The sequence below is a fragment of the Phocoena phocoena genome, chromosome 2, assembly GCF_963924675.1.
Source record: "Phocoena phocoena chromosome 2, mPhoPho1.1, whole genome shotgun sequence".
In the NCBI taxonomy this organism is placed as follows: Eukaryota; Metazoa; Chordata; class Mammalia; order Artiodactyla; family Phocoenidae; genus Phocoena; species Phocoena phocoena.
The window spans coordinates 45,783,030-45,797,093 of record NC_089220.1 but is presented as its reverse complement, the minus strand read 5'-3'; the positions used below and the strand labels follow the sequence as shown (position 1 = coordinate 45,797,093).

The 14,064-nt window shown below is 42.9% G+C and overlaps 1 protein-coding gene across 2 annotated transcripts in view; it reads left to right on the top strand.

Annotated features, from left to right (window-relative positions):
• SAMD4A (sterile alpha motif domain containing 4A) overlaps positions 1–14,064 on the top strand; it is a 229,014-nt gene that overhangs the window by 148,048 nt on the left and 66,902 nt on the right. For both annotated transcript variants that reach the window (XM_065871208.1, XM_065871207.1), the window contains exon 2: positions 768–1,286. In XM_065871208.1, the coding sequence (XP_065727280.1) occupies positions 768–1,286 (519 nt within the window). The remainder of the gene's footprint in view (positions 1–767; positions 1,287–14,064) is intronic.

Sequence of the window (14,064 nt, the reverse complement as noted above, 5' to 3'; positions counted from 1 at the left end):
GCCACAGAACTGTACACTTAAACACGGTTAAGATGGCAAATATTATGTATATTTTATCATAATAAAAATAACCAAACAGATCTTCTATATTTAAAGGAAAATACCTTGCTTAGCATGTGTGATCAGAGGTGCCACTGGAGCTAGGTCTTGGGTCTATTGTTCATTCTAGCTTTGAGATCACAGTCATTTTCTGGGTCAGTTTCTCATGAGGAACGTGCAGGCGTACTTCACCGAGCTGAGGGGTGTCCTTTTTTCCCTGACAGATTTCTCCATCTAGGAAGTTTTACCAACTTCAAACAAATGCCCTTGCCAGGGCTTCGGCCACTTTCCACAAATGTCTGGGGAAGGGAAAGCAGCCATACCTTCGCGGACTCCACTATATGAACCCTTGATTATACTCACTTTTCCATGGAGGTTTTCTTATTCCTTCTTCACCTATCTGAGGGTATGCCTAGACTTCCCTAAGAAATAAAATGGCTGTAAATTGTATTTGTTTGTACCGAAGTGGTCATAACCTCTTTGGAGACCTGCATGAGAATTAGATTGAGCACCCAAACATCTCAGAGCGTTTGTTTCATGTTTCATTGAAGTCATTGTCCCCTGACAACCCGAGGTCAGTAATCCAACTCAATGCAGAGGCTGTTTGGAGAAAATTTATGCAGGGTACATAGATTGAGCCTCTAATCCCCAGGAATTTTCTTTACAGTGTGGTGCTTGGTGCCGCTGTGGGTGTAATTGCTTATTTGCCCTGCATATTTTCTTTTCAGGAATCATTAACCAATGGCAACAGGAATCCAAGGATAAAGTGATTTCCCTCCTGTTAACTCACCTGCCTTTGCTGAAGCCAGGAAACCTCGACGCGAAAGTAGAGTATATGAAGCTGCTGCCCCAGATCCTGGCACACTCCATCGAGCACAACCAGCACATCGAGGAGAGCAGGCAGCTGCTGTCCTATGCTTTGATCCATCCGGCCACTTCGCTGGAAGACCGCAGTGCTTTGGCCATGTGGCTGAACCACTTGGAGGACCGCACGTCGACCAGCTTCGGCGGCCAGAACCGAGGCCGCTCGGACTCTGTGGATTATGGGCAGACGCACTACTATCACCAAAGACAGAACTCCGACGACAAGCTTAATGGGTGGCAGAACTCTCGGGATTCTGGGATTTGCCTCAACGCCTCCAACTGGCAGGACAAAAGCCTGGGGTGTGAGAATGGCCACGTGCCCCTCTACTCCTCTTCATCCGTCCCCACCACAATCAATACGATTGGAACCAGCACAAGTACAAGTAAGTCCCCGAGAAGCCCTTTAGCACAGTCTGGTTTGGCGACTTGCTGTGTGTGGCGTGTCCCACTGGGAATGTCTGCTCTGAGTACCCTGTAACCCTGGGAGAGAAGGGCTGATTGGAATTGGCTGTGGGAAAGGGCTCTTTGGACCCCATGTTTGTTGTTCTTTCAACTCTGGAAAGAGAAAAATGCTGGGCAGCTAAAAATGATTGATGGTCCAAATTCGGGTTACAAATAGACCAAAAAAAAAAAGAAAAAATTAAATGAGACAGATTAAGTGGTGAAAGAAGGAAACTTCCTGTTTCCACAAACAGAACACCTTTCACCCGCTATCTTTCACCTGGGGTTTTTGGATTTGCCAAGACACTGAGTTCCCGTGTGATTCTCTAAACGTGATTCTAACCCATGGTTAACCAGACAGCCTCATGGGCTTTGTGCATTTTCCTTTCTTTTCACTTCTTTTGTTTCTTTTCCTTTCTTTTTTTCTTTCTTTCTTTCTTTTTTTTTTTTTTTTTAAATTTCACCCTGGAATGTTCCCTCCCTTGCATCTCCTGGTTTTAATCCCCAGTTGTCAGGGTCACTTTTCCTCCTGAGCAGGGGGAGCAGGTTTGCTAACTGAGAATGCTGCTCTGTGCTGTGGCCTGGTGTGGATGCTGTGGCCTTCTCTTGCTCAGTCTAACCCCTTAGGAGAGGTGGGGCGGGAATGGCTTTGCAGGAGTGGAGAGCAGAGGACACCCTCCTCCTCTTTTGACCACTAAAGCAAAGTACTCTGCCCACAGCTGGGACCAGGGCCAGGAGTCCTCCTCTCTATGGCTCCCCACTTAGGCTGAGCAAAGTGACAAACATGCCACTGGTGCTTCTGTAAAGTGGCAATGTGGGAGAGTGGCCTGCCATTAAACAGAGTTCCCTGATGCTAGTTTGCATGTGTCCCTGAAGACAGCGTCAGTGCATAGATAACTTTCTTGGGGAAAAGCTTTTGCGGTTAGACCTCATGTGCCTGTTAACATGCAGGAACCCCCAATTAAAAGATCTGAGAGGATTAAGGATTGTCAGTGACAGTTTCTTGGCCTCTACCTCCACTCGGATCTTTTGGCTAATGGGCCTTTTTAAATGGCTCTCTCAAATACGTAAGAGTGTTGAATTTTTACTACATTGATTGAAACAGTACTTTAGTGGAATAATCAAAGAAGTACTTAAGATACCGCATTGATAACGCCACAACGTGAGAGTTTAAAATTCTTTCGTCCATTTTTATATTTAGATCTTGATAATTTTCAAATTTGGGGAATTAGGTGATTATTGCACCATTAGTTTATTGTGTAAGAGGTTCTGGTGACAGTTTTTTTCACAGACTAGTAATCCAGGGAACAGTTTCACTAACCTCTGTGTGACAGAGAGTGATGGCTTGAACTATTCAAGCAGACACATGCAGGCTGGGATGACAGAGCTTCTTGGCCGGAGTTTCCTGGGTCGGTGACAGAATCCAGTAATTGTTACAAAACTCTTCGATAGCTGGGAGAGATGCGGGCTCTGAGCTTCCTACCCTCTCAAAACTTGGTCTTTTGTATTTTAAGGGGTTGAGTTTTATGTCATTTGTCTTGAAATTAGTCTTGGGTCATCACATTTCCATCTCTGCTGATTTACACATTCCGGGGTCTTGATAAGATTAATACAATTTGAGATGGTTATCAGATTGTAGTCAACAGGCCCTTTTATATTTCACTGTGGCTACCTCACCCAACAGAGGGGAGGAAATGCTTAGATGATTGTCATGGCCTCCTAGGCCTTTGAGCCCAGTGTAGTACTTGAGCTGAAAAGGACTTGGAGGTTTAACAAGGTAACTATATTACGTATCTTGAGAAGAAAGGGGTTAGAGCCCCTTTTCAGAGCATCAGTAAAGAAGATAAGAGCTCAGATCTCTCCTCAAGAAAGTTTCATTCAAACACTTAGGTCATATCAGCACTTGTATTTCAAGACCATCCCTTTAACAAAACATTAATGTCATTGCTTTATCCCTCTGCATTGTCGATGGTGGTTAAATTGTGCTTATCAAAACTGCAATCCCTTGGGTCATTCATTCGCTTGTGCTTCTATCAAATATCTCCTCAGCACCTGGAAGGCAGCTTGACAAAGTGGGCAGGACAGGGACTTTGGTGTCACTGCTTCCTGCATCCAAATCTCAGACCTGAAATTAGCTAACTGCAACTTGGCTGAGTTACTTCACCTCTCTGAGCAAGGTCCCCACTTGTAAAATGGGAACATTCATGATACCTGCCCGCGAGGGTTGTGGTGAGGGTAAATGAGATTATGTACGTAAATGCCCAGCCCTGGCCAGGGCTGGCAACAGTAAGCGCTCAGTAAGTGTCTGCTAAATGAATGAGAGAGACTGGGCAAGACAGTGAGAAGCGAAGTGCTAGCACTAACCCCCAGACTCTGTGCCCTCATTTGCATTGTATCTTTCTTGAGCCCAGATCATGCAGCATGGTCTAGGGGGACTTGAGTCTGCTGTGACCATTTCACTGCAATAGAAAATGGTTTGGCCTTGTCTTCAGATGCCAAGATAGAAGAGTACCAACTTGTTTGAGGAAAAGCAAAGAAGGTTGCTGGCTGAAAAAGAGTGAGTGAGGTAGACAGCAGTGGGAGAGGTTGCAGAGGTAAGAGGGAGGGAGACATCCTACAGGGTATTGTGGGCCATTGCAAGAACTTTGACTTTTGCTCTCAGCAATCCCATTGGAGGATTTTTGGCAAACGAGTGATGTGATCTGACTCATGTTTTAAAGGGACTGTTTTGGCTGCTGTGTTGAGTAAGAATAGATTGTACCAGGACAAGGACAGAAACATGAAGACTGGTTAAGAGACTATTGCAATAATCCAGGCAAGACATTGATGACTTGCACCAGAATGGCTGCAGTAGAAGGGGGGAGAAGTGGTCAAGTCTAGGTGTATTTTTGAAAGTACAGCCAAAAGGATTTCCTGACAGAATAAATGAGTTGTGAGGGGAAAAATTCAAGAATGACTTCAGGGTTTGTGCTTACACAACTTGGAAGGATGGTACTGCCATCGGTTGAAATGAGGAAGTCGCTATGATTGAGGAGGTTTGGGGGTAAGATTGGGAGTTCAGTTTCATATATGGTGAGTTTATACATCTGTTAGACAATCAGAGATGTCTAGTAAGCAATTGGATATATGAGCATGCAGTTTGGGAGAGAAGACTGACCTAAGATAGACATCTGGGAGTTCAGCACATGGGTGATATTTAAAGCTATGAAACTATGAGATGAGATTACCATAGTAGAGATGCAGATAGAGAAGAGAACCAAGGGCTGAGTCTGAGTACATCAATATGAAGGCTGGGAAAAAGCAGAGGAAGCAGCAAACCAAGGAGAAACCATTGAAGTTGGAGAAAACTCAAGTGTATATATGTGTGTGTGTGTCAAGGCAAATGAAGAAAAGGTTTCAAGAAGGAAAAGGTGATCAACTGAGTCAAATGCTACTGATAAGTCCAATAAGATGAGGAACAAGAAGTGACCATTGCATTTATCAAAGAGAGATCTTAGAGATCAGTTGGAAGTGCTTCACACATGATAGGCATTTAAGGGATGAAGAAAGTTGAGTTAGTGATTCCAAAGAGATAAGAAACAAGATAGGGAGAGAAACTAGCTATAAGCTTGATTTTGGATGTATATTGACTTTGAGAAGGTGCTGGCACATTGAGATGGAGAAAATGATACATTAAAAAATAGATGATGAAAAAAAAATAGATGATGGAACCACACAGATTTTTTGAAGGAAGGGATTAAGATGAGGCTAAGAGTAGAGGGCAAAACCTATGTCCTAATCTAACAAGAATCAACCAATTTTCATCCATTTAGACAGAGGAGAGGGTACCTTTTATTGATTACAGAAGTTAAATCAAATGAGAGCTCACAGGATCTTTGAGCTGGGGCTTTTCTTCCATGAGATAAGAGAAGAATGGGTTGGGACAATTGAGAGTCTATGAAGCGTCATTTTGGAGAGCGTCAAGGTGTTCCAGACGAGAGGGGAGAATCTATTTTCAGTACCTAGCCCTCCTTTTAAGGCCACTCAGGGGTCTGATGACTGACAGCAAGAATGTGCAGGTTCTTCATCATGAGCCTGTGAGACCAGAAAGGACCAAGGTATTGGCTGTCATAAATCATGGCCTTTGTATCGACCATCACAAGCAATTCCAAATACAACATGCCTAGAACCTGGCTTAGCACCTTTAGGTTTGCTTTCTGTCTCAAGTGTTCCATAGAGAAAGGAAACTGTCCAGGAAAAGAACCATCCAGGTTTTCTTAAGAGCCCACAGAATTTCACTGTGGAGAGGTCAGTGCCACCTCCATTGCCCCAGACTGACTTTCTAACCGTTTTCTACTCTTCACTGGCAGAACTTGACCTGGGAGAAAACTATGTGCTGCAGTTACAAGTGAAAGGAACTTGTTTCTATTCAAATCATTGCCAATACATGATTTTTCTTAGCATTCTTTACATTTGGATTTGAAAACGTGCCAACCTCTGCTAGCCTAGACTGAGGCAAGAACTCAGAGACTTTGCGTTACAGAAATTATTCCAAAGTGCTCCATTTGAACTGCCCAGTTCTTCTACAGTCTCACGGTGTAGCTTGGAACCTTAGTATTTCTTTTATTAATCTAAATTGATTTTTCTGATGATAAAAGCAATACATTAAAATTTGGGGGGTACCATAGATCATGAAAAGTAAATTAACAGTAATCACTGCATCGTGCTTACTACATGGGGTACTCTTCAAAACGCTTTACATAAATATTAGTTCATTTAATTCTTATAATCCCACAATGTGGCTATTACTGTTATTCCCATTTGACAGATAAGGAAACCGAGGCACAGAGAGGCCAAGCAACTTGACCAACGTCACAGACCATCCAAGTCTTGTACCCCAAGTATGCTTGCTTTGCACTGACTCATATACTGAGCACTCTGTGTCCCAGTTCTTGGTTGACATATTTGCCTCCCCTTCCTGATTATGAACTCTTTGGGGACAGGGGTTTTGTCTTCTTTATCCCTCTTTCCCAGCACCTTGAACACCCTCAAAAAGTCACAGAAATGTTGGAGATGGCAAATTCCTGGCACGTGTTTAGCTGCCACTCTCCTGTGGTAGAGCATCTCTTAGATAATGGCTGTCTCCTGCTAAGCCCAGATGTGGCCTCTGAGTCTTCCTCAATATGCCCCTCAAGGCAGCCGCTATAATTCAATAAGAGATGGCATGTGAGCTGAAGCCTGTCTGCCCGCCCTGCCAGAAACGTCTGCTGAACAGTAGGGACTTAATAAATTCCTGGGCTCACTAGGCAGTTGTTCACGAAATTAATGAATTTCCAAAATAAATAAGAAAGTGTCCTTGGGAATTCGCTAAATATTTGGCAATAACATTGATCATTTAGCATTCTGTCATCATCCTGACCTACGTTACCAACTTGGTCTCAATACTAACGGACTTTTAGTAACATACTGTGATCTTGATTGTGGAGGTAGTTATATGAATTTATATAGGTAATAAGATGTGCAAATATATACCAAAAAAATAGTGTGTACAAAAACTGCTGAGATCTGAGTAAGGTCTATAGTCTTGTTAAGGGTGTCGTGTTAATGTCAGTTTCCTAGTTTTGGTAATACACTACAGTTGTGTAAGATGTCATCTTGGGCGATGCTGGGGGTTGGGTACATGGGACCTCTCTATGTAGTATTTTTGCAATTTCTTGTAGATCTGTAATTATTTCAAATTGAAAGTTAAAATGTAAAAACTACTGGGGCATCCTGTACCTTGATATTTCTTGGACTTGGATCCTTGTCTCTCAGCCTTCCTGCAGGGTGGAGGGTCCATCCCTTCATGGAAAGGATGGCTGCTAGGCCCCAGAGAGCCAACACCTGAAACAAAACTACTTCAGCAGGGCAAGGTGAAAAGGAGGAATATTGTGGGTCTCAGGAAATGGGGCTCCTTTGGGAACCCTGAATCTGCAACTGAAAAAAAAAAAAAACCAATTCCATCAGCCCCTTAGGCAGCCAAGGCCAGCTCTTTCAAAGATACCCGTTTGGCGCAAGATGTCCTTTTCTCTCTGCCCTTCACATTTTCTTACAAGGCTGCCAGCTACTTCGAGCTCATTCCAGCCATCCTGTAAAAAACCATTAGAACACAAATATTCAAGGGGAGGAGAGAGAACACTCAACTTTGGGCAGGCCTGATAAGAAGAGGTCTTGGCAAGTGGTCTCCTGGAAACTGAAAAGAGGGGCAAGGCTTGGAGACCTTGCTTCTGTCTTGCAGGCTGCAGGTCATCCCCATCCTAAGCCTTAGGAGCCACTGGTGTCCTTTGGAGTTCCTTTAAAATTTTCATGGAATTATTTTGTCTTTTACCAACAGACTTTCTTTCTTGGTGGAAAATTTCTTCCTCCCCAAAACGTAGCCAACCTGGCATGTAACTGAAAAACTCCCTTAGATCCTTAACCCCTCATTTGCTCTTCAAAGAGGTAACTCTAGTTGCTTTGCTTCCTTTGAGAAGCATTTATAACAGCTGGCATGATATATTTTTAGCTTCAGCTTCCTTCCCCTTTGGGGGAACCTTTTTTTAAATATGGCCCTGGCCTTCCTGATATGACATTGTGAAGATGGCTCAGTGATATCTCAGAGGACCCAATATTGCCACTGCCTGATCCTTCTCCTGTTTCCAAGAGTCCAAAGGTTTTACAGGACGGTGCTTTTCCTCACTGTGTCTAGTGTTTGTTTTCTGGGGCTTGGGGAAGAACAATCAGAAAAAACACTATAGTAAGCAAGAAGCCTGCTAGTTTATTATGCATCGGAAATCCCGCTGCTTGGGAAAAGTCAAAGACCTCCATGGTACACATGCCTTGGGTCATGAGGCTGTACCATCCGGCCCCTATCCAGGAGGAGTTTTTTAGACTCTAATGACAGTGAGGGTTATTAAACGCTAGATGAGCTCCAGAGGAAGGCAGTAGTGTTTCTAATTCCCCACTGTACTTCAAAAATAGGATGGATTCTGGCTGGAATAAATGGCTTAAATTGGACTAGCCTGGAAGAGGGGAGGAAGAAGATGAACAGCCTGGCTCCTTTAAGACTTTTTCTGAGCCCTGTAGTCTTAGAATTTCTATTATTTCACAAGATTTATAGTCTAACAGTGGCTACTCCACGAACAATGGGACAAAAAAGTCTTCTAATCTTGCATTTATTTATTTTTTTTCTTTTCTCACTTTTAAGACTTCTGGGGACAAACTCAGGTTACACTGAGGAAAGATGTATCACGAGTGTAGCTTATCTTGGATGTTGTTAACATTAAGCAAATTAAACCCTTGAATTTCATGGTGACAGGTGAGGGTAAATTTTAGTAGAAGCAATTACTATTAATCTGAGGTATATTTCCTAACTCTTGAACACTGTAGGTATCATTCCTGCCATCACCTACCCCCACCCCAGTCCTCGACATTCTGTTAGGTAAAATACGGTCTTAGAAAATCTCAGGTGTAAGTCAAGTAAGAGAAGGGATATGCAGATGGGGAAGTGAGGTAGGCAGGGGGCTTCCAAAATCTGGAAAGTGCTATAAAGGATTTTTGTGGATTGGAGAAAGGCTAAAACTCCCAACATACCCTGGGATAATCATTCTTTGCCAAAAGTCTGGACCATTCCCATAGACAAATTCCGTGGCTACAATTAGAGAGTAGAGCCAATGAGAGCACAGGGTTTGCTTTAGAGATTTGTTTCACAGCCAGCCTTGCTGAGATGTATCCTTTTGGAAAAGCCCAGCAAAACCCATATGGAGCTAAAAATTTATAACAGATTATTTTATACTTTAGCCTTCTCCTTTGCACAGTAGGACATTGCAATGCAAAGGGAATTATAAGGCTATAAGTGGCATTTTAGATATTCAAGTTTGGGGTATAATTGATGAGGCAGTCTTGATCAAAATCAAGAACTTGGCTTTGAAGTCAGATGTCTTGGTTTTAAATTCCAGCCCCACCAATAACTGGGTATGTGACCATGGACAAGTTACTTGACCTCCAAACCTCCTTTCCTCATCCATAAAATGGGAATACATTTCGGTAGGAGATCTCTTAATTGGCTTGATAGGGTGGATGGTTGATGTGTTAATTGCAATAGCTGTTTAAAGCAGGAAATCATAAAAAAGGCGTAAGACCTTAAACATATTGTTTTAACTTAAAGTGTAAATACATTCATGTGCCATCTTTTGTATCGTGAGATGGTCCTTTCTTTGAGGATAGGGTTCCTGACTGAGGCTGCTATTTGTTTTTCCTGTATAAATCACACGCTTGTTGCATTATTGTCTGTCTTCCTTAAAATGGAACGGGAATTTGAAGACATTTGCAAAAACAGAGCACAGAATCTTTCTAGATTCTGGTTTTTCTCTTTTTATAATTTAGCTTATACTTTCCTCACTAACACTGAATTCAACAGTAGATTTTTTTTAAGTAAAACAATGGATATTTCTAAAGCTTGTAACAAAGTTTTTAAGCAGTTAACTTTATTTATAATTCATATGTTATTTGTTATACTTTTTAAAGTGATACATTTACAATAGTAAGTACAACTGGCATAAATAGATTTGGTGACAAATTCAACCTTCTCTTGGTACACCAATAAGTCAGCTGATGGGAGCAGAAGTGCACAAGTAAATTCTAGTTTGTAAAGAGTCCGTGAGCCACGGGCATCTGTGAATAGTTGGAAGGGAATGGAAAGTACCGGTTGGTCCAGTAAGTTGGTTAAGTGAAGATGAGTTAAGAGAGCTTCTTAGGGTTGTGGGGATTAAATGAAAAATGCATGTAAAGCACTTGCCAATAGGATATACTCAACAGATAATAGCCCTCATTATTATTATTTCTGCACTGGTTGTTAATGCTGATACAAGTAAGGGGTGGTTCATCCACCAGCCCAGGCTCTGCGGTAAACTAGGGTGGAATAGGCTTCCTAGGGCAGCTCTATGACACGGCTCTTCCAATAGGCTCAATTGAAATCAAGATACTTTGAGTCAGCTCTGTAGAGAGCTGCCTTCCCCAAATACCTATATCCCCATTTTGCAGTGATGTATCTTACTAAATAGCTTAAAATGGGCCAGAAGCAAAAGAAAGAATAAGAATAGGTAAAATTTTGTTGTTGCTTCTTTGGGATCCACTGCTAACAGGAATAACTTTTTAAATTGGCGATAAGTGTAAGGATATTGTTCACATTTATTAAAATGATCCTTAAGTAACAGAATAAGATTTAATAGAGATAAATGAGGCTATGCATATAGCTGCGGGCTAGGGAAGTGTGGCCAGTCCCGAGAGAGCAGAGTGTTTGGAAGGAAAGAGTAGTGGCCTAGGAAAGTCACTCCATCTCCAACTCAGTGTGGGATCCTGCACTGTCAGGAACTCTTCTTTATCAAGGCATGAGGTTGGATGACCCCTAAGGATCCTGTATGGTGCTTTCATTCTATGCTTCCAGACTTAGTGGGCAGGTGTCTCTAATTCCCACCTCAAGCTGCATTTCTAAACACAGAGAATGTAGCCTTCCCAAATACTTTCAGGAGCTGGAGAAAGAACTTGCTGAGAAAAGATGTGGACGTGAGGGCCTGGCTAGAATGACGCCTGGTCTGCATCCACTGGGTGCATTGGGAGGGAGCTCAGGACTGCAGCATGTTCGGAAAGTTGGAAGAATTTTGGAGTAGTCATTAGGCCTCAGGGAGACAGTTTGTGAGAAAGGGGATTGTTCACCCATGTTCATCGTTATCCGAGAAATTGGTGCCTGCAATATGGCTATTAACTCGGACAGGCTTAGCAGGATAATTTCAATATCCCGACTGAATGTTATACATAAATATTGTTGTAAAAGTCAGAGCTCACTGCAAGTACAATAACGGCATCTTTGGCTAAAAATGACCGTTTGTTACATTTTGGCAAGGTAGCTCCAAATTCACCTGGAATCTCAAAGCATTGTGGGCTCCCCTACAAAGCCTGAGAGGTTTTGATTCCCAAGGGTGTCTCTAGTTTGGTTATAAGGCTGACAGTGTGACTGAGGTCAGCCAGTCCCTGAATCGGGATCTGAGCTGCAGACCCTAAATTCAAGGTAAGCCTTGTCATATAGCTCACGGCTGTTCAGGAATGAGTTTTGTCAATAGTCAGCGAGGGTGGATGTCTTGCAAGCAAAGATGTGTTGCTTGAATGCTTTCTTTTTAATCTGTGCGATGTGTGAGAAAGAATTTAAAGCTTTGTATGGTCACAGTTCTTTCCCTAATTTTCTGTTGGTGATGATCTCTCTCTAGCTGGAGACAGCTGCATAATTTTTATTTGCTTCTAGAGTTATTCTCTTGATCCTCTTCCCCAGCCACTCCATCTGTATGCAGTTCAGAGAGCAGGCTAATTATGGGGTACTGGAGAAGCAGTTGCTCAGAGAAAAGCTCTTTAAGTGCTCGACTCGGGTAGCTCAACGCCAGGGTCATGCTCGTGACCATCCCCTCATTCACGTCCACACGTCTGCCTGTGAGCTGCCTTCCATCCTTTTGCAGTTGCGTGAACAAACTTTTTAGAAAGGTCAACATGAGAAACAAGTGCTTTTTCTTAAAGGACAGAGCAAGTAAAGGATTTCATGCTTACTTCTTAGGTCTTCACACTGGAAAAATAGCCACCAAGTGGCTGAGAACAAAGATATGTTCCTATACCTAACACAGGTTTTGTATTTTTGGCTGCCCCTGCACTGGCTTAGGAGCAAGACGCTTCATACACTCAGGGGTCAAACTCTCAAACTGGTGTGACTCCAAGCAAAAGGGCTGCTGAAATTCCTTGACCCAGGAGATTGCTTTGCCCGCAGGTCAGTTTTTTCAACTCCACTTCATCATATCGGGTAACTGATTTACTTCTGGAGATGTTGACCCTATGAGACCTCTCTGCCACCTAAATGACATGGGCTGAGAGATACAAAACACTTAAGAATCCTGACTTTGGGAAGAGGGTACAGAGAAATACCTTTCCCCTCTGCCCCTCCCTCTTTTAAATCAATCAGCTTAGATTCTGTTGGAATCATCTAGACTGGCAAAGACTTGGGGCCCTTGGTTGAGCGGTTAGAACTCTAGAAGAAGCCTGCTTGAAAGCCAGATTTGTCTTCGATGTAAAGAATCTATAGACTCCCACTAATTATTAGAGAAATGCAAATCAAAACTACAATGAGGGGCTTCCCTGGTGGCGCAGTGGTTGAGAGTCCACCTGCCGATGCAGGGGACATGGGTTCGTGCCCCGGTCCGGGAAGATCCCACATGCCGTGGAGCAGCTGGGCCCGTGAGCCATGGCCGCTGAGCCTGTGCATCCGGAGCCTGTGCTCCGCAACGGGAGAGGCCACAACAGTGAGGGGCCCGCGTACTGCAAAAAAAAAAAAAAAAAACTACAATGAGGTTATCACCTCACACCAGTTAGAATGGGCATCGTCAGAAAATCTACAAAAAACAAACGCTGGAGAGGGTGTGGAGAAAAGGGAACCGGCTTGCACTGTTGGTGGGAATGTAAATTGATACAGCCACTATGGAGAATAGTATGGAGGTTCCTTAAAAAACTAAAAATAGAATTACCATATGACCCAGCAATCCCACTACTGGGCATATACCCTGAGAAAACCATAATTCAAAAACACACATGCACCGCAATGTTCACTGCAGCACTATTCACAATAGCCAGGTCATGGAAGCAACTTAAATGCCCATCGACAGACAAATGGATAAAGAAGATGTGGTACATATGTACAATGGAATATTACTCAGCCATAAAAAGGAACGAAATTGGGTTGTTTGTAGAGACGTGGATGGACCTAGAGACTGTCATACAGAGTGAAGTAAGTCAGAAAGAGAAAAACAAATATTGTATATTAACGGAACCTAGAAAAATGGTACAGATGAACCAGTTTGCAGGGCAGAAATAGAGACACAAGTGTAGAGAACAAACATATGGGCACCAAAGGGGGGGAAGTGGCAGGAAGGGTGGTGATGGTGGTGGGATGAACTGGGAGATTGGAATTGACATGTATACACTAATATGTATAAAATGGATAACTAATAAGAACCTGCTGTATAAAATAAATAAAATTAAATTTAAAAATTAAAAAAAAAATCTATAGACTCCCAACACCACATCTTTCCAATGGGGACTTTGATGAAATTTCTACCTCAAACAAATCCGTGATGGTCATAAGGATCCCATTGGGAACCTGATCTCTAAGCCCATCACAAGTAGAGTTGGGTCTTCCTTTGGTGCTGGAGAAGTTTGCTTTTCCTCAAGTCCCACAGTTCAAATATGAGTCTGACTCTCCTGAATTGCCCCGGTTTGCATCACCACCCAAATCTATCCATGGAGGTGGCCTAGTTTTTACGATTGAAGGGAGAGTTTGGGCAAATAATCCCATATTTCTCAACGTTCCCTCCTCTGTTATACTTTGGCTAATTCAAGAACACATTCTGGTAGAATGGATCTGGCAGGGTTGCTAATTTACACTGATGGCAGAATCAGAGTCCAGAAAGGTCTCAGGCAATATCCACTTGTGGTTCAGAGCACATGCTTTGGAGTCAGACCAACCTGGGTCTGACTGATTCCACTGATTCCCAGTTCCACTGTTGACTAGCTGTGTGACCTTGGAGAGATGCCTTAAGCTCTCTTGGCCTTTATTTTCTCATATTTAAGAAGGGGATAATAATCCCCACCCATGAGTGATTGTGAAATTCCTCTCTGAGCCTAAGTACAGTC